This window comes from Petaurus breviceps, unplaced genomic scaffold (genome assembly GCF_028583685.1).
Source record: "Petaurus breviceps papuanus isolate PSGF00001 unplaced genomic scaffold, PetGlider_PUasm1.0 164, whole genome shotgun sequence".
NCBI classification, from domain to species: Eukaryota; Metazoa; Chordata; class Mammalia; order Diprotodontia; family Petauridae; genus Petaurus; species Petaurus breviceps.
In genome coordinates, this window is record NW_027185735.1 from 12,097,112 (window position 1) to 12,117,229 (window position 20,118).

General features: G+C 34.5%; 1 protein-coding gene across 3 annotated transcripts in view; it reads left to right on the plus strand.

Annotated features, from left to right (window-relative positions):
* Positions 1 to 13,571, plus strand: part of WDHD1 (WD repeat and HMG-box DNA binding protein 1) — an 82,697-nt gene extending 69,126 nt beyond the window's left edge. For 2 of the 3 annotated variants that reach the window (XM_069082330.1, XM_069082331.1), the window contains exons 19-26: positions 1,302 to 1,513; positions 1,601 to 1,716; positions 2,416 to 2,472; positions 3,337 to 3,374; positions 3,984 to 4,151; positions 7,022 to 7,149; positions 12,069 to 12,207; positions 12,744 to 13,571. In XM_069082330.1, coding sequence (XP_068938431.1) covers positions 1,302 to 1,513; positions 1,601 to 1,716; positions 2,416 to 2,472; positions 3,337 to 3,374; positions 3,984 to 4,151; positions 7,022 to 7,149; positions 12,069 to 12,207; positions 12,744 to 12,935 — 1,050 coding nt within the window. In that variant the 3' untranslated portion in view covers positions 12,936 to 13,571. The remainder of the gene's footprint in view (positions 1 to 1,301; positions 1,514 to 1,600; positions 1,717 to 2,415; positions 2,473 to 3,336; positions 3,375 to 3,983; positions 4,152 to 7,021; positions 7,150 to 12,068; positions 12,208 to 12,743) is intronic. The other variant, XM_069082332.1, reaches the window with a different exon arrangement.
* The last annotated feature ends 6,547 nt before the right edge of the window (positions 13,572 to 20,118 follow it).

Sequence of the window (20,118 nt, forward strand, 5' to 3'; positions counted from 1 at the left end):
AGCCCAGCTTAAAGTAAAATTTTGCTCTACCAAATCAAATACTTTTTTGTAGTCAACACGTAACCACAGTGGTGTTCTATGTGTGATGGTAAAGGTGGTTGTTACAGAATATTGTTTTTAAAAGCCTGCATCACCCCCTATTCATACATTCTTCAAGGAGTACCCCTGCATATATATGTAGATTATTTTCATAAGCATATTTAGAGGTAGAAAAATAGGCATATGAGGCAATAGTTTATAGTCTCACATTCAGTTTTGGGGGGAGGGTAAGAAGGTAATAATGAACTCTTGAATTTTCTCAAGGGTTTCAGTTTCCTCCTTTCAGCCACCTTGAAAATTCTCTCTCAGTTGTTACTTTCAGCATGTAACTGCTCCATGCATGTACTTGATCTAGTTGCTCTCCCTATCTTTTTTTCTACTTTTTCTTTTTTTAAGGCCCTATCTGTTTTCTCACATAAGTACACCAGGGACTAGGATTTAGAATCCAAAGGTCCTCTGTCATTTTTGGAAAGTTAATTATAGAATTTTTCTAAATCTTTTCCATTTTTCATCTATTCATTTTTCTTTTTCCAGTTTGATCCTTTACCTTGGAATGATTTTTTTGCTTTCTGTCAACTAATCTTCCTTATTTAGAGTGAAATAGTAGATCAAGATAGAGAAATAGCCTTAAAGTCAGGAAGAATTAGACATATAATTGCTATTATTGGCAAGTCAGACCAAAAACTTTTTTAAAAGTCCTTAGAAATGACAGTATTTGGCATTATTTTATCCTTTGATACTTTCGTTCTTTTATCCATTTCCCTTTTTTCAATGTCAGTAGCTCATTTAAACATGTCAGATTATTCTGTGCCTCAATTCTGTGCCATATCTTCTCATTTTTTTTCTGATTTGATATTGATTTTCATTCTTGCTATAAGAAATTAATAATTCTATGCATTTAGTATGTGCTAGATACTATGCTAAGCACTGGGAATACAAATATATGTGAAAAGAAAAGAGTTTCTGCCCTCAAAGATATTTCACTCTAACAGAGGAAGACAACACTTAAAAGAAGCAGAAAAATAGGAGGAAAGGGAGAAGCCACCCACTTGAGGAGATAGTGGAGAGTCAGAAATGGAGCTGAAGAAGGATGAAGGAGTGAGCATGACTGGCTTGGGTACTCAAGTATTGATTCCTCCTGGATGTCCTTTTTGTAAAATTTATTTCTTTTTGGTGTGTTCATGTCTCATTATTTGTAGAAACTTCACTTTCATTGTCTGATCAAAGGCTAAGATGTCTGTGTTTTTTTCTCTTTGGTTCAGCTTTCTTGTAAACTGGATCGAGAGTTTCGTTGTGTGGAAATTGCTGAACTAATGACTCAAAATGCTGTGAATTTAGCCATTAAGTATGCTTCTCGCTCAAGGAGATTAATATTAGCCCAAAGGCTTAGTGAGTTGGCTGTAGAGAAGGCAGCAGAGTTGGCAGCATCCTTAAATGAGGAAGAGGAAGATTTCAGAAATAAGCTGAACACTAGGTAAAACTAAATTTTTGGTGATGTTAATTTTTTCTGAATGTTATATTGATGTTTTTAATGAATACTGTTATTCCCTTTTAATCACAGTAGCACTACAGAATGGAGCCAACCTAGGGTCGTAAATCATAAAGTTGAAGAAAATAATCCTGAGAATAGTGAAGAAGCTGATGAAATAGAAGAAAAAACAGATCTGCATAAGAATAGTAAGATACATTTGGGGACAGTAAGACAAATATTTATTTTTCTCTCTTGACATTCATGTTGCATGTCCACAGTATTCTATGAGGAAGTTATGTTCTATACAGCACAATAGGAATTTTTTGGCAGTAGAAAAGCAGGAATAAACAAAAGAGAAGACTATATTTTGAATAGGGTGAAGGCATAATAATAATTTTCCATAATAGTTAATTTCCATAGTAGTAATTGCTTTCTTCTGGTAAGTCTAGTGAGCTGTAGCTTATGGGTATCAGATTAGAGAAATGTTGCATTTGAAAAGAACGCCCTTTACCTCCACTTTTATTCATTCAGTAATCTTTTACTAAGGCACTAATGCCTGCTGCCTTTCCACAAAAGAAAGAAAAGTGAGAACTAAAGATCTCAAATGCCCTATCTCATCTAAAAGGCCTATGATCCAAATGAGTTAAGTCATCAATCTGCCTTAACAGAACTTACAGTCTCCTAGGGGGAAACAACACACATATATAATAAAATAACTCAAGTGAACAATAGAATGTGATATAAGCTTTAAAAAAAATAGACCTAAATGTTATCCTGATTCTGAGAAAGGAAAGCTAATTTCTCAGATGAGAGAAGAGGATCAGCTCTTTACTGAGTACTTTTGTTGGTAGTGGAGCTTAATGTTAAAATTTAAACAATGCTTTTTCATTTTAATTGCTCCAAAGGACAGAATCCATTTTGTAAAAATGTAAATTCAGCTGATGGGCCAGCTATCAAATCAGGTAAGAAACAATTTTAAGTTTTTCCTGAGGCAGAGGGGGAAAGGAGAGAATGTATGGAACTTCTTTCTAGTATAAACCTAGACTAAGTACTCATGCCCTGCTTTCTTCTACTTTTGAGTCCAGGACTTACTCCCCTGCTGTCCTTAGTATCCTACTCACCATTTTTCATTTTACCTAGTCTCATTTTTCCCAGATCCCTTTGAATAGAGATATAGATTTCTAATTTCTTCCTATCCTAGTGCCTCTGAAATAAGTATACAGAGCCCTTAATTATTTTTTCCATTCTTTCTGTTATCCACAAGGGAACATAGGAGTTAAAATAGGAAATAAAAGGGGAAATTTACAAGCCCTAAATCTAACCCTGCTCTTAATGAAAATGTGAATGTGTCTTGGTCTTGTCTTTCTTAGCATCTCTCTCCTTCATTGAACTATTCTTCTACAACTTCTAGCCCTTTTTTTATACCTAGAGTTAGTTCCTGTCAATTTCTATTTGATAAGGAAGCCAAGGAGAGTTTCTTCCTTGTTCTTTTCTTCTAAATATGAAATAGTCCTTTGAGTCTGCAGAGGTTTAAGTAGGATTCATTTGTTATCTGAAGAAATTCCAAATGGTCAGTCGCCCTACTTTAGGCAGGAAAGCTAAAGACATGCTTCCCATAGTCTCTAGAAAACTTTGCTGCTCCTCTGTAAAATCATCTTAGACTTACCATAAATCTTTTGTTAAAATTATAGCTTTGTGAAATTATGTAAGCTTTTATACATTCTTTGAAAATAAAGGAAATATATATATTTATAATTTTAGATAAAATATTTAATTGTAAATGAGACATATAATTGAATTTCTCTTTATTATTATAAATGGTACAGTCACATCTGGCAACCAAGGACGAGTGAATCCCTTTAAGGTAAGAATTTTTCAAGTGATCTATTTTCTGTAATTTAATAATGTTTGGAAGAAATGGCCAGACATGCTCAAAATTAAAGAACTGTTTGGGGGAGGGTCATTAAAAACTGACTGTAGTATATCATTTCACTTTTAAAGAGGACTATTTGGAACCTAAATGCCAAACTGTTTCTGATTTATTTATAAGCAAAATAAACAAAAGAAAATCCTTTTGAAAGTACTTTTGAGCCAGTCAGGTATTGCAGATTTGGCTTTCTACAGGATTTTGTTTTGTTTATATTGCATATCAAAGTCAGTTTTTAATGACTAAATGGTTGTAAGAAAAAGAGAAAAAAAACTAGTTCTCTTTGGCAGGAATTTTTTAAATTTGCTAATCTTTGGCATAGTCAATAGTAACAATTTTCAGTAGCCCTAAGTAATGCTTCATATGTAGTGATTTGGCCAGTTGGCCAAGTGTTTACAAGTGAACACATTTTTTAATTTACACTTTGCCGACTATATTCATCACTTTTATTTCTAAAGGTAGGATTTGCTAAAAGATTTTCATTGAAATTTGAAAGGAAAAGAGGTTTGTTTTTTATGTGAAATTTTAACAATGTGTCTTGTTTAGGTATCAGCCAGTTCAAAAGAATCAACTATTTCAGTAAATTCAACATCAAGTAATATTTTAGATAATATGAGGAAATTTTCCAAGAAATCTACTGTGCCAAATCGAACTGCAAATAAAGAAAAATCGCCAGTTTTAAAGCCTCTGATTCCAAAACCAAAGTCTAAGCAGGTATTATTTCCATTGCCATTTTTTATTTGTGAACAGCAACATCTTATCTTTTGGACTTACTTTAAATTTGGTTAGTGATTCCAGCACCCTCCACTGATGTCCAGCTCCAATACTTCATCATAATGTGGAGAAAATCCTGGACTTTTGAAGTCTATATGATTAGAGTGCACACTCTGGCAGATTTAACCAAAACTAGAAGGTTTTGTTTTAATTATGGGCCCAGCAACATATTATCTTTTTGTATAAAATCTACGGGAAAGGAAGTAAGCTGAGCCTTGGAAAGAGCTGAACATTTCTACTTAATAATCACCTTCATACTAATAGGCACACTTAGAAATGTGACAGAACATCAGGGATTTTTGTTTATTTGTTTGATAGCAAAATGAAGGTTTATGCTATTGTCAGGTCTATCTGCTTTCAAGAAGTCTCAGTTGTTTGTGCCCTGAGGACCAGCTAGAATGCAAGTACCAGTATATAGTAGTACTACAGAAGAAAAAGTAAATTACTGCCCTGGAGCAGAAAATTCTAGAGCACCTCATGACTCTTGCCACTGATAAAAAGAGCAACCAGAGAAAAGCTCACTTGGTGGACCTTTTTATTACCCAGAACATGCTAGAGAGCACAGAATGGGACAAAAGCACTGAAATTCATAAGGAATCTGTATTTTGTTTGTTTTTAAAATTCTAGCTCCTTTGAAACATTTTTATTGATGCCTTTTGTTCTTTAAACCCCCATTCACTTCCCAATAATCCTGATCTCGTAGAACTCTCACTTGGAGCAAAGAAAAATAATTAAAATGACCTGACACAAAGGACAGCATTTGGTAGCATATGCAAATTATATATCTATAGTCTACCACCTCCCTACCAAGGAGAAAAATGTATATTTCAATATCAGACCTATGGAATCATAAGGAGTTACTTCATTTTATTTTACTTCTGACATGTTTAGTGGTCTCTGTGTGTATGTAGCCATGTATACTGGTCTCTTGGTTAAAATTTTCTTTGAATTCCTCACATTTGTCACTTGTTTTCCCTCTCCTCCTTTTCCCTCCCTTCCTCTTGCCTCTTTTCTCCATGTCTGCAAAACTAACACATTGGCCAAATCTTACATTGTTCTCTACCCATTGTCTCCAAGCTCTGCAAAGAAGATAATGTTATTACAATTTCTCATGTAATATAATAGCTTTTCTTATGTAATTCTAAATTACTTTGCAGAACAACTGGACCAACTGACAGTTCCACTGAGAGTTTATTTAGTGGATCTGACTTGCTATATAGATTCTCTAGCATTAACTTTTTTTTTCTTTTATCATCTTTGACAGTTTGATAGAGATGAGGGGAAATTTTTAGTTTTTATTTCTCCTCTTAGTAATTTGGAAAATTCTTTCATATTTTAAAAAATTTAAAGTTTTTAAAAAACAATTTTTACTGTTATCTTTTGTTTTTACATCAATTTTCTTTAAATATATCCCAGTATATCCTACCACCACCCAAAGAACCATCCCTTATAGCAAAGAGAAGTTCATATATATGTATGTATGTGTTTATGCACACATGTATATGTATATATGTACATATTTATGTGTACAAATTATAGTGGTTGAGAGACATTAACACATCAACTGAGTCCAGCAATGCCCATCCGTCAGTCAGTGATATTTATTAAGCACTTACTGTATACCAAACACTGTGCTAAGTATTGAGGAAATAAAGGTAGGCAAAACTAGCTTTTGTCCTCAAGGAACTTACATTGTAATGAAAGAGAGAAGATATAAACAACAAGGTAAATACGAGTTATATACAGTAGGAAGAAGGTAATCCCAGGGAAGAAAGCATTAGCAGCTTGGGGGGGGGGGGCAGGAGGTACACACTGCCCCACCCCCAGTTATCCTGCTGAAACTGGGATTTAAATTGAGTCTTTTTTTTCTATCTTTTAATATTTTTCAATTGATAACCTTTTTTTCCCCTTCTCCCTTTGGCTACTCTCACCCCTTTCCCCCCTAAAAAATGGGGGGGGAGAAACTCCAGTAACAAGTGTGCATGGAAAAGCAAAACAAACTCCCAAGTTGGGCATGTCCCAAAATGTGTCTCAATTAGTGTATCTTGAGTCCTGTATTTCTCTGTCAGAAGATGGGTTATATTCTTCATTATTAGTCTTTTAGAAATAGTTTTTTTAGATTAGTCTTTTAGAAATTCAAAATGTCTTTGACTAGAATATTATAATCAGACTTTTATTAGGTGTTTGATTTAGATTCCTATCCTCTTCCTTCCCTCCTGACAACTTCTCTTTTTTAATCCAACTGTATTGGTTTTGTTTGTGTTAAAAAAAACACAAAACTTTCTCATTTTATATAATCAGAATTGTTATTTTTGTCTTTATGATCTCTTTTGTCCTTTGGTCATGAAGAAAAAAAATAGGAAAATACCAAACTATTTAACAATGGAATATATAGCTGTAGAGTGAAATTATAACAAGAGTACAGTAAGAAAGTGTTGTTAATCATCTTAGGGAGAGAGTCTTGTATTGTACATATTCAAAACTAGACCACATTTGTATATCTTGAGGATTTATGATTGTTTCATCAGTTTACTTTTCTAACACATAAGAACCTTATTAAAAATCTAGGAAGAGAGGAATTGAGAGCCAAAAATCTCCTGTTTGTACCCTGGGCAAGCAAGGCTGGAATGCCTGGGGGTAGTCTTACTAGTATGAGGGGACTCAGTTCTAGGAATCAGGGACCTACCAGAAAGTGAGAATTATTTGAGTGTGATCTTAACGTAGTTTAAATGCTATTTTCATAAATACTTGTGATATGTAAAATTATTAACCTTTTATGAGATGTGACGATTTCTGTATTTCTTTTATAGGTACCAGCAACAAATTTTTTTCAGGCCTGTACCTCTCAAACAGATAAAATAGTGGAAGAGAAAGAAAATCCTGAAAATTCATTATCTGAAAGTCCTGCTATGTCTGCTCAAAATATTGAAAATGAAAGGTCAAATTACATAATATTTTATTGCCTTCTCAGTATAGTTCATTATAGTTTTTTTAAGCTTTAGTATATACAATTTATTTAAACTATGTAATTTAAAGTGACATGGGTAAAATTATATTTTATCTTTCAGATGGAGAAGGGTATCAAACTGATTTTACTTTTCTGTTAAGGTTTCTATTCATAAAGGTTTGACTGCACTTTGAAAAAAAATCAAAATTTAACTCTGGAATTATGTATCTTTTATATTAACTGGATCTCAGCAAATATGACTAGGCAAAGAACAAAACTCCCAACAAACCCATAAAATCCAAACTATTTACACTTATCTATTAGTCTATCCCCTTTCATTTTACAGATGATAAAACAATCTCAGAGAAGTTAAGTAACTTGTTCAAGAATGATTTTTTATCTATAATTTATAAAACTCCTTAGTACATTAGGTTAAGCAGTAGACAGTAAACTTTTAGGAGCTGTTAATTCTCATTGCAATTGTGCCATCATTTTCTCTATCTAAACTTGTTCTTTCATCTCTCTATGTGCCCAAGTAATTTCTAACAGAGTATTAATCCTATCATATATGGCAAGTATAATTAAATCTATGCCTAATAAAATGTTTACTGCCTCTGCTTTAACAAAGTACAAATACAGATATTATTGTTAAAGTGCAAAACATCAAAGAAAAATACCAAAGAAAAAAAATTTCTTAAAAAGAGCACAAGAGGAGAAAAATGACTTGAAGTAAAAATTAGCAAAGTTTTTTTAAAGCACCAATAAAACTGCAAACTATTAAACAGTTAACTTATTAAAAGTAATACATATGGAAAAAAGAAACAATACAGGATATTCCAAGATACATCTGTAAATGGAAAAATGACATTTTATTTTTAAAAAGTAAGAATTGACACTTAGGAGAAAATCGCAAGAATAAAAGATCTTGAAAAAAATAAAAACAATCATAGGAGCAAGGATTCAAACATGTTTAATAAAAAGATTGAGATGACATAATTATTAGAATGATGAATATAGAATAAAATAGGAAACCTCAAAAAATCCACAGAAGCAACTAACAACATAATAAAGCAGAAGACAAAATTGCTGTCAAAACAGATCAGTTGGAAAAACAAACTTAGAAAATCGCTGAATTATCCAAACAATTGGAAAACATAGTTCTAGGTGTAGACATGGAGTGATAGACAGCAACTTCATAATTACTGACATCCTAGAAAATTTAGAAAACCAAAAGAATATCAACTATATATGGTACAGTAAGTAATCACAATAAACTTCCCAGAATTAACAAAAAGAAGTAATATTATACAAATAAAATCTTTAGAACCCTTTCAAGAAAGAATCCAAAATACAACTCTCCTAGACATTTTAATTAAACTCCAACACTAAGTAATAAGGAATAAATTCTACAAGTTGCTAGAAAGATGTTGCAAATTTTTTAAGACCAGAAAATTAAGAGGGTGAAAGATCAGGTCAGAAAATTTCAAATTTAAAAGGCTAGTCTCCATACTTATTCACGTAAGACTAAGGAATTTTGACTACAGTCATTTCATTAAGTATGGGTTAATACCCATTCTTAAGAATATCATATTCCCGTTGTATAGAATGATTGGAAAAAATGACAAACCTAGTAACTAACACCAGACTTGCCCTGTAAGGAGAAAAAAATTACAGACTGAATTAGGAAAGAAAATCCAACAGCAGATTATTTGCAAAAGACACAGTTAATCCAGAAATATTTATATAAATTCAGATTGAAATGATTTCACTGTAAAGAGATCCCCCAAGTGAAGAAACTCCTTTTACCAATGTAGGTGGGCATCTACTATACAACTTAGCATTTTAAGGAGGGAATCTAGTTGGCTGGAGCACTGAGAATTAAGTCACTAAACTAGGAACCCACAGCTAGTATGTGTCAGAGTAGTACCTGAACCCAGGTCTTTCTGGCTCTCAGGCCTGCTCATTCTTCACTATGCCATATTGTGTCCCTGGCAGCTTTAAATGACTATTAAAGATACAAATATTGACAAAGTTATAGATTAACTGTTAATTTGCTGCTGTAGAGTCTGTTTCTACATTATGAACTACTTGCAATGATGAGATCACAGGTCCACTTATATGTGTATATGTATATTCATATTAATTATGAGACATGTTCCTCACATATTTATCAAAAAAGACACCACCACCTTAGCCTTGCCAGAAAACACCTGGGAAAAAAATCAGTAATAGTAGATTTTAATGTATCATTGTCAGATTTTATAAGCGTAATAAAAAGATAATAAAGCCATTACAGAACTAAATAGCCCTAAACATGTGTGTGTGTGTGTGTGTGTGTGTGTGTGAGTGAGTGAATAGAGAGAAGATTCAGTGGTATAAAGAGATAATTCTGGATTTCAAAATACATTTTAAAACAAATAATTACAAAAAAAAACTGGCTAGTGTGGGATAAAATAAGGCAATAAAATGTAATGAAGAATTTAGGAATAAAGATCAAGATACGTAAGAACTTAGGGGGTTTTGTCATTGTTGTTTTGTTTTTTAAATATATAACCCAGACTTAAAGCCTGAGTAGCTTTATGACCAAAAAAAAAAAATGAGTTTGGAACCATACATTGTACTCTACTATGACAAACTTTTAACTAGATCAAGTAATCAAATATTTTAAAAATCTTTTTTTTTTTTTTTGCTTTTTGGAAGGCAGTTGGGGCTAAGTGACTTGCCCAAGGTCACACTCTAATTTTTGTGTTAAGTGTCTGAGGCTGGATCCGAACCCAGGTCCTCCTGACTCCAGGGCCAGTGCGCTATTCACTGCACCACCTAGCCACCCCTAAAATTCATTTTTTTAAAAGAGGAAGAAGTAATACTGTATTTGTCTCAAGTATGGAAAGGAGGAACCAAACAGATGAAAGAAATTATGGGAAGATATTCACTTGGGTTTAATTTTACAAAATTAAAATGATCTACATAGCACAGAACAGTACTTCTACAATTAAAAGACATATTGGGGGCGGCTAGGTGGCACACTGAATAGAGCACCGGCCCTAGAGTTAGGAGGACCTGAGTTCAAATCCAGCACCAGACACTTAACACAAAACTAGCCGTGTGACCTTGGGCAAGTCACTTAACCCCAATTGCCTACTTTCCCTCCTCCAAAAAGCAAAAACAAAAAAAGAGAGAGAGACATATTAGGAAAATATTTGCACAAATATCATAATGATTCAACATTCCAGAAGCTCCAAGGACCTGATATATACATGGTTTGGGGCTGTTTTTGTTTTAGCTAGATCTGGAATTTCATGGGTATAGGGAACTTTTAATGAAAAAACTCCCTCTACCAATGCAGATAATAAAATGCTCTACAACCATAACCTTAAGAATTGCCAATTTATCTATTAGGGTAATAGTTACTTGTTGGTGGTGCAAAAGACAATTTTTGAAGGAAATACAAACTGTTGCCTTAATGTTCTTGAGAATGTGAAAAGACACACGTATCAGATTTATGTTAATTTAGGCAATCTTAAACTATAACATATCTGCTAAAATATAAAATGTAGAAAAAACTCCTATGAACCAATATACTATTATCACATAATATAATATTTGTAAAGTTCTTAGCACAGTGCCAAGCACGTAGCAGGTACTATAGAAGTGCTTATTCCCTTTCTCTTCCCCTACACTTCATTGTTATTTAGTGCTAAGGAAAAATAGGCACACAGTTACATTGGAGGTGGTACTGTACAACAGTACAAAGTTTTCAGGAAGCAATAATGCAAAACATACAGTAAAAACCATAGACCTTTAACTCAGCAATTCAGTTGATAGGAATTCATCTTAAAATCTTAAAAAAGCAGTAATCTACAAAAATATTAATAGTCATTTCATTGGGTATAATAAAAACTTTGAAATAGCCAGTATGTTCTCATACATAGAAAGTGGCTGAGTGAATTATGGTATAAATATAATGAAATCCTATGTTGCTGTAAAATAATGAGAAAAATATGAAGAATACAAGGAAATATAGGAAGACATATATGAAGTAAACAGAACCAGAATAGTGTATACACATTAATTACTCCTATGTTTTTTTGGTTGCTTTTTTTTTTTTAACAAAAGGTTGCAAAACCTGAGCCCAACTCAGAAAGAGATAGAGCAAATTGTTTGTCTTTCTTTGGTTTTCCTTTGGTTTGTTCAGATTTGCTTTATTAAATGCTAATGTTTTTATATAAGACTTTGTTCTTTGTGGGGGGTTTTGGTTGATGTATATTAAATTTATGTTTTTAAAATTAAACATAGAATAGTAATAGTGATAATGAAAAAATGATTGGACTGAAATAGTCATCAAAAGAGAAAAGGCCATGTGGTCATGTTATTCCCTTAGATTTATTTTAAGTGGTTAAAGAAATGAAATCTAGATTTTATTTAAGTACATGAAGGCAAGAAATTAACAAGATTTCTTTCTTTCTTAAATTTTTTTTTTAAACAAAGTGTTAGCAAGAAGGACTTGGGAACATTATAATCAGAAAAGATAATTGGCCTTACCTAAGGTTTAGTCCTTTCTGAATTTAACACTAATGCATGTTTAATTTATAGATGTTGCTGAGAAAGTGAAAAGTTACCTACTTAACCTTTTTTCCTTTTTAACTTCATTATATAAAGTTATGTTTTTTTTATTTAAAATAAATTGTAGTACCAAGATAATTTTAAGTAATTTTTTCTGGACTGTTAGCCCAGATAATTTTGGATCATATACAGATTGTATGGAATTAATGGTTAATTACCAATTTGAAAAATGACCAGGGGTGGAAAACACCCTTCAATTATGAAAAAGTAAAGGTACCATGAAACTTCAAGTATGAAAATAATTTTCTAAGTATGAGTAGCAGTTGAAATAGCTGTAACTCTTTTAGGCCAAAGACTGGATTCCAGATGTGGCTAGAAGAAAACAGAAATGATATTTTGACTGATCATCCTGATTTATCAGAGGAACCAGATATAATAAAAGAGGGAATGAATAGATTCAGAATGTTGTCAGATGAAGAAAGGAAGGTAAGAAAAACTGTAGAAAAATCTTGAAAGGTAAATACCTGTTTTAAAAAATTCATTAGGTATTTGGGAATTTAATTCTATAGAAGGACAAGAAATGAACCTCCATGAACTTTTTAAAGTTTTACTTTACAGGGGCGGCCAAGTGGCTCAGCAAGTAAGGGCACCAACCCCAGTGTCAGGATGACCTGGGGATCGAATCTGGGCTCAGATACTTAGCACCACACCCAGAAATAAGTGGCCGTGTAACCTTGAGCAAGTTACTTAACCCCAATTGCTTTAAAAAAAAAAGTTTTACTTTACATATGCAAGTGCAAGCACTTGTATGCGAGCGCGCGCGCGTGTGTGTGTGTGTGTGTGTGTGTGTGTTTTGTTCTAAGGTCTGATTTCATTAGTGTAAATTATTCCCCCTTTAGAAACTACTTCTACTAACACAGATGGTCAGTTCTAGCTACTATACTACAAACCACAAATATCCAGTCATGCTTTTAAATAGCATTAGTTTTCATTTAACCTTTTTTTTTCCATTGTTTTTTAAGGCATGGGCCAACAAGGCCAAAGGAGCTACAAAAGAAGCTGAAACCAAAAAGCGAAAAGAGCCCAGCAGTGATAATACAAAACAGAGAGAACAAGGAAATCTAAAGGAGAATCTGAATTTGTCAAAAAAACAAAAACACCTAGATATCTCTACCAACCAGAAACTATCAGCTTTTGCATTTAAGAAAGACTAACATAAAAAATAAACTGGCCTTAAAAAACTGTTTTTTTTTTTCATTAACAGCTTTGATTATGTTTTAGCTAAGCTACATGTGTTTAAGTGTTTGCAGACAGTGACTAGTAAGCCCTATCCTTTTAACATACTGTGATTCTATCTGTACTTTTTATTTCATTTGTAAAAAAAAAGTTCCTACTTACTGTTTACTTTGTCCAAAGGTGGAGAGCCATTTAGGACCATTTATGACTATTGGCATTCACTAAGATAAATAGAATAAACCAATCTTTACCAACTAGAAATTAGTTCTAACTTATTTTTTCTGCCTTTTAAAGTTATTATTAAAGTCTAAATGTCTCAGAATTAGCCTCTAGCAAACTATGTTTATTCTAATCACAAATAACAGATATTACAGATCAATACAGATTTGACATTTAACCTACTAAGTCCTCTTTCAAAATATGTTGACATTAAAATGGCTCTCTTCATTTGTCCAGGACTTATCTGACCATTTTCAAAGAGACATTGTTATGAAGATGGATGTTTTAATATAAGTCTTTGTCAATTGTCTTCACTTTAAGAAATTTCTTAATGTCTAACTTTTTATGGTTTGTTTTTATAGCTCGTTTAAAATAATAAAATAGTATTTCTATGATTAACTTAGTATTCTCTTAACATTTTCATGACTAAAATTTACTAGAAGTTAAATTTATTTTTACTGCCTTAATTCTCTTTTTCTTAGACTTTTGAACATTAAACAGATGTGGGGAGAAAATTTTTTACTGATAATGCTTTGATAGCACTACAGTCCAGAGCATAATTTTCTTTAGGGCAGCTTGATTATAGATTCTCCTGGTCAATCAACATTAAGTTCTTTCTGTGTGCCATACACTGTGATAAGGCTGAGAATAGTTGAATAAGTATGAACTAAATTTATATAGGATTATAGATTTAGAACTTTAAGGGGTCATATAAGTGATTTAGTATAAGCTTCTCATTTTACAGATGAGGAAACTGAGGCCCAGAGATGTTGATTTTGTTGCCTGAGGTTTCGTAAGTAGTCAGTGACAAAGGCAGAATCTAAAGCCTGGCTCTCTGCTTCCTAATCCTCTACATTGGTGGTGTCAAATTCAAATGAAAATTAATTCCTATAGGCCATCTATTGACTTAGAAAACCACAGATTCACATTACCCACGTGGTAGTGTATTTATTTTCTTAAAACGTTTTCCAATGACATTTTTATCTGGTTCTGGCCTCATTCAGGAGTTTGCACCTGTGGACTATGAGTTTGATACCTCTGCAGTAACAGAAGTGCTTTTTCTTTTTTTACTTTTTTTTCCCCAAGTTCTTTTCTTTAAAAAAAAATTTTATTTATTTTTAGTTTTCAGTGTTCACTTCCATATTGTCCCTTCTGTCCCCAAGATGGCATGCAATCTGATATAGGCTCTACATATACATTCATATTGAACATTTTCACATTAGTCATAGTGAAGAAGAATTAAAACCAATGGAAGGAACCATAAGAAGGAACAAAAAAAAAGCAAATAGTATGCTTCAATCTGCTTTCAGACTCCATAGTTCTTTCTTTGGATGTGGATAGCATTTTCTATCATGAGTCTTTCGGAATTGTCTTAGATCCTTGCATTGCTGAGAAGAGGTAAGTCTATCAAAGTCACACAATGTTGTGTTACTGTGCACAGTTTCTGGCTCCCTTCACTCAGCATCAGTTCATATAAATCTCAGGTTTTTCTGAAGTCCTTTCTCATGGACATTCCGGTACAGTCATATACCACAACTTTCAGCCATTCCCCAATTGATGGGCATCACCTCAATTTCTAATTCTTGGCCACCACAAAAAGAGCCAGCAGTGCTTTTTTTCTTTTTGGTTTTTGGAGGGGCAGTTGGGGTTGTGATTTGCCCAAGGTCACATGACTAGTAAATGTTGAGTGTCTGAGGTCGGATTTGAACTCAGGTCCTCCTGACTCCAGGGCCGGTGCTCTATTCACTGCTCCACCTAGCTGCCCCTCAGTGGTGCTTTTCTAAGCAGAATCACTGAAGGCTATATAATCACAGCAGGTAAAAAGGTGATTAGAGTGGTTTGCTTTTCTTTTTACTCTCAGCCACATGAATTTTGTTGTTGTTCATGACTGAATCCATTTCATAATTTGCTTCATTTTGGTTGGTTAATTCAGTCCATTAATGTGTAAGACAACAGTTGCTAGGTTTGATTTTTCCTGCATTATTCCTGTTATATTATTTTTTTCCCATTTTATCAGCAAAAGGTACCTGTTTCATTTTTAAAATTCTAATCTTGGGTCAGCTAGGTGGCGCAATAAATAGAGCCCTGGAGTCAAGAGGACCTGAGTTCAAATTTGACATCAGAAACAACACTAGCTGTATGACCTTGGGCAAGTCACTTAACCCCAGTTGCCCTACTTTCCCCCCTCCAAAAAGCACAAAAAAAGAACGATTTAAAAAAATCTAATCTTATTCTCTTCATTAGCAACTAGCCATTCCCCTACCCCTTCTATCTCAAAAAACACAAATAAGGCTTATCCCACTTTGTAGCAATCTAGTCTTATTCAGCCCCCTCTCTCTTGCCCACACCACACACCAGTTCCAAGCTTTTATTTTTTTTATTTTTTGCCTTTTGGAGGGCAATTGGGGTTAAGTAATTTGCCCAAGGTTACACAGCTAGTTTTTTTGTGTGGGTGTTGTGTCTGAGGCTGGAACTGAATTTGGGTCCTCCTGACTCTGGGGCCGGTGCTCAAGCTTTTATTTTTACTGATATGATCATTGTTCATCATTGGTAACTTTTTAGGTATAATTCCAATTACTTTCCAGAATGGTTAGACAAGTTCATAGCTACAAATGTGCATTAGTGTGAAAGTCTTCCAACAGTTGCCATTTTCCTTTTTTTCCTCTTTTGCTAATCCAGTGGTTGTGAGGTAGGACATTAGAGTTGTTTTAATTTGCATTTCTCTTTCTATTAATTATTTGGAGAATTTTTTTCATATAGAATTGATGTTGACAGTTTGCATTTCTTTTAAGAACTACCTGTCCATTTATCTTTTATTATTTTATCATTTATTTTTGGGGGGAATGACTCATTTGTATCAATTCCCTATACAACTTGGGTACCAGAACTTTATCAGAGAAGTTTGCTGCAAAGATTTTTTTTCCTAGTTAACTGTTTCCCTTCTAATTTTTATTGCATTGATTTTGTTTGATTAAAATTTTTTCAATTCTATGTAATCAAAATTGTTGATTTTAGCCATCTGTAATCCTGTCTATCTCTTGTTGGGTTAAGATCATAATTGTGATAGTATCTCCCTGCTTCTATAAATTTTTTATGGTATGACCTTTTATATCTAGGTTATGAATACATTTGGATCGTATATGGGGTGAGGTATTGATCCAAAACTAATTAGGGGCAGCTTTTCCCCTTGCTGTGCATTTGGGTGGGTGATGAGTTTTGCTTGGTATTGACCTAGGACACCGGGGTTCCTGCACTAATTTCTACCACCTGGATATGTATACACTAAGAGCCTGGTAGGTTTTAGGTATCCTTGGATCTTTGAAGTTATTTCCCCTTGAGATTCTTGACTTTTTGTTCCTCTACGTGAATTTTATTATGTTATCTCTCACTATATCATGGTTCAGTAAGTTAGGGGCTTTCAATTTGTTGTTGTGGTTTAGTTCTAATTCTTCATGACTATACTGTCCATGGGGTTTTCTTGGTAAAGATACTGGAGTGCTTTGCCATTTCCTTCTCCAGCGGATTAAGGCAGAAGCTAAGTAACTTGCCCAGGGTCACACAATTAGTGTCTGAGGCCAAATTTGAACTTAGGTCTTCCTGACTACAGGCCCAGCATACTATCCAGTGAGCCATCTAGCTGGCTAAGCTTTTGATAGCCTTCATGTTTTTCAAATGAAATATTATTAGAACAGCTAATTAAAACAGCATCTAGCATAATACTTTTGTATTGTAACAGCACAAGGAATCAGATTTTTACCAGGTTGTTTTTTTTTTCCATCAGCTTTGGTTCATCAGTCTATCAAATGTTCATAATATTGCAGTTAATTTCTCCCCAATTTTTGGGTGATTAGTAGTGACAGATGTACAGCAGCAGTTTTCATCCTAAAACAAAATGCAGAAAAACAAACAGGAAAAGTTACTCATTTCTTCTTTTTTTATTGGTGTTTTCTAGTTTTGGGTTGTGTGTGTGTGTGTGGTGCCAATACTTTTTGCAGAATTTGTAGCCATCCAGTTTCACATATAGCACCAGCTCTGAATTTTTCAAATGAAAAATAACCAAACTATTATGATTTCAACTCTGCCCACCCAGGGACACCAAAAAACTGTTTCTGTCCATCCAGGGACACCAGAACCTGTTGGGGTTTTGGTTTCATGATGAATCATCTCAAAGAATTCAGGTCAGACCACCTCTGATCCAAGCACAGGCATTTATTGAGACTGACGCCTCTTAGGAGGTGGGCTAAGTTCCGAGAGCAACTTCAGAGAAAGCAAGATGGCTTTTAATAGGGTAAAGATGCAATTGCATAACAGAAATTATGAATATTAAGGAGGCAGGAGGGGTTTGTTAAAGGATTAGGTAATAGGGGAAGGGTCCCAGCCACAGTGGAATTGTGCATGCAGAATGCACAGAAAAAACCATTTTGGGGGGTATGTTTATATGATAATGATAAGCCTCTCTATGTCATAAGTTAGCTCTAGGTCAGTTTTTTACCATTACTTCACAGGTGCCTACTTAGGGAAAGTCCCTTCTATTGTTTTGGGGTCTGCAACCTGCTTGGGCATGCTGGTGATGCTGTTTTCTGATTGGCTGAGTGTGTGGTTCTGTCTGAAACTAGATGGATGTGGTTGTGATTGAGTGCATGGACACAACTGCTATTTCTGTGGGAAATATCAGGAATGGCTCTGGGGACAGTGGGTAACTGGAGGCAGTGTCTGGGGTCCCATCACATGGACACATTTGCTGTTTCTGTGAAAAATACAAGTTCATGGACACACCTGTTGTTCTAGTGAGCAGGGAGGCATATACGAAGAGGTTAGGATATTGAATATGTGTGTGTGGGGTGAGTGGCTAGGTAGGGGCAATGGGCCTGCTGTTCAGTGGGGCCTATAAGGATGTTAGAATATTGGGGCTGGGGGCAGCTTTCTTAGGATTCCATCAAAACAAAGGGTAATGATAGAATCTCCTCAACTTGAAGAATCATCACAGTTTTCTCGTTTATCTTCCTTTAATTTTTTCTTTCAAAAGTATCATTGTGTTTTGTGTTTGTATTTATCTCGTGGTTATTTACCACTCCCTTCAAGAAAGAACCCTCCCTTGTGCCAAAGAAAAACAATTAAGCAAAAATTTCTGGTATTTCAATCATGTCTGTCAATGTATACAAAGGAGAATCCTTGTGGGTGATCCTTCAGAAACTAAGGTAGACATTATACTGCACCAGCCCCAGAAGACTGCAGAGGAAGAGATCTGAAATTACTCAAAGGAGTTTGGCTGATCCATTCACACTGCGAAGATCAAGTAGATGAAAAATATCTATTGCCTAAATTTCAAAATACATTTGGATGGACACCCAATAGACTTGTCCAACAGTTTATATATCTGGGGCAGATAGTACAATGAGCTGATCCTAGAGAGAGGGCTGGATTACTTTTAGGAAATTACAAAGTCTTTTATTGACCTCAAGCTTCACATGGAAGCAAAGACCTATCTTTTTAACAACATTTTATTGGTGTTGCCAATGGCAACAAGACAGAACGTGACTGCTTTGTTCTTCAGTTGTCTTCTGTCATGTCGGACTATTCATGACTCCATGTGGGATTTTCTTGGCAAAGATACTGGAGTGGTTTACCATTTCCTTTTCCAACCCATTTTACAGATGAGGAAGCTGAGGCAAACAGGGTTAAGTAACTTGCCTAGGTTCACACTGCTAGTGAGTGTCTAAGTCCAGGTTTGAACTCAGGTCTCCCTGAGTTCAGGCCCAGTGCTCTAATCTGTTCACCGTCTAGCTGCCCACTGATTGCTTATGAAGAGCTAAAAATGAGTATCCCACAGAAAGCAGTGAAAAGGCACTTCGTGGGTGTGAACAGACGCTAACATTTATCTAAGAAGGAGCTCCAAAGAACAAGAGTAAAGGACATTATCAAGAAGCCATATGATAAAAAGAGAAGCTGGGCTGGTCACACGGCAAGGTCAAGTACATGAGTACAAGCACACCCTCTTGATGGTGGGAGAAAGCACTGGATAAAGCCCTTGTGATTAGCTTTGGGAAGACATGGGCAAGAGCTGCACAGGTATGGATGAATTGCAATCTGCATGATTGAAGGAGCTCCCAAGTTGATGAGATCACAGAGCCATATGAGCATTTTGAGCAAACTGAGCATTCTAATTTTTTTTGATCTTTAAAAAGTCCGAGTCACAATTACAATAATCAGATGTGTTGAGTATCCCATTATTCATTTGGTGAGAAAGGATGCTGTATATATATTTATCTGTGTATATAGGCCACAAATTAGGACAGGAGTTACTGTTTTGTTGTTTTTCTACACTTAAAAAGTGATGGATGGGGCAGCTAGGTGGCACAGTGAGTAAGAGCCTGGCCCTGGAGTCGGGAGAACCTGGGATAGGTTCTGGCCTCAGATACTTAACACCCACACAAAAAAACTGGCCAGGTAATCTTGGGCAAGTTACTTAACCCCAATTGCTTTAAAAAAAAAAGTGGTGGAAAATGTTAATAATACAGATTAAACTTTAAAATGTGTTGCATATTTTTGGAGAGTTAGTTGCTTAAAACTTACTAGTCCTTGGGTCTTGTGCTAAAGTAGCTATGGATATATTTTTGATAGATTAAGCTGCAAGGAAATGTAATTTTCTCTTTCAACATTTGAGAAATATTTCAGCTTCTTTGAAAAAATAGCTAAAAAGATATTTACTTATAATAAACCTTTTTTTTTTTTTGCTTTTCGGAGGGGGGAAGGTAGGGCAATTGGTGTTAAGTGACTTGCCCAAGGTCTTTTTTTGTGTTAAGTGTCTGAGACAGGATTTGAACTCAGGTCCTCCTGACTCCAGGGCTGGTGCTCTATTCACTGTTCCACCTACCCACCCCAATAAACCTTTTAAAATAGCTGAATTCCAAATGCCAGATCTATAATGAAATTTTATTTGGA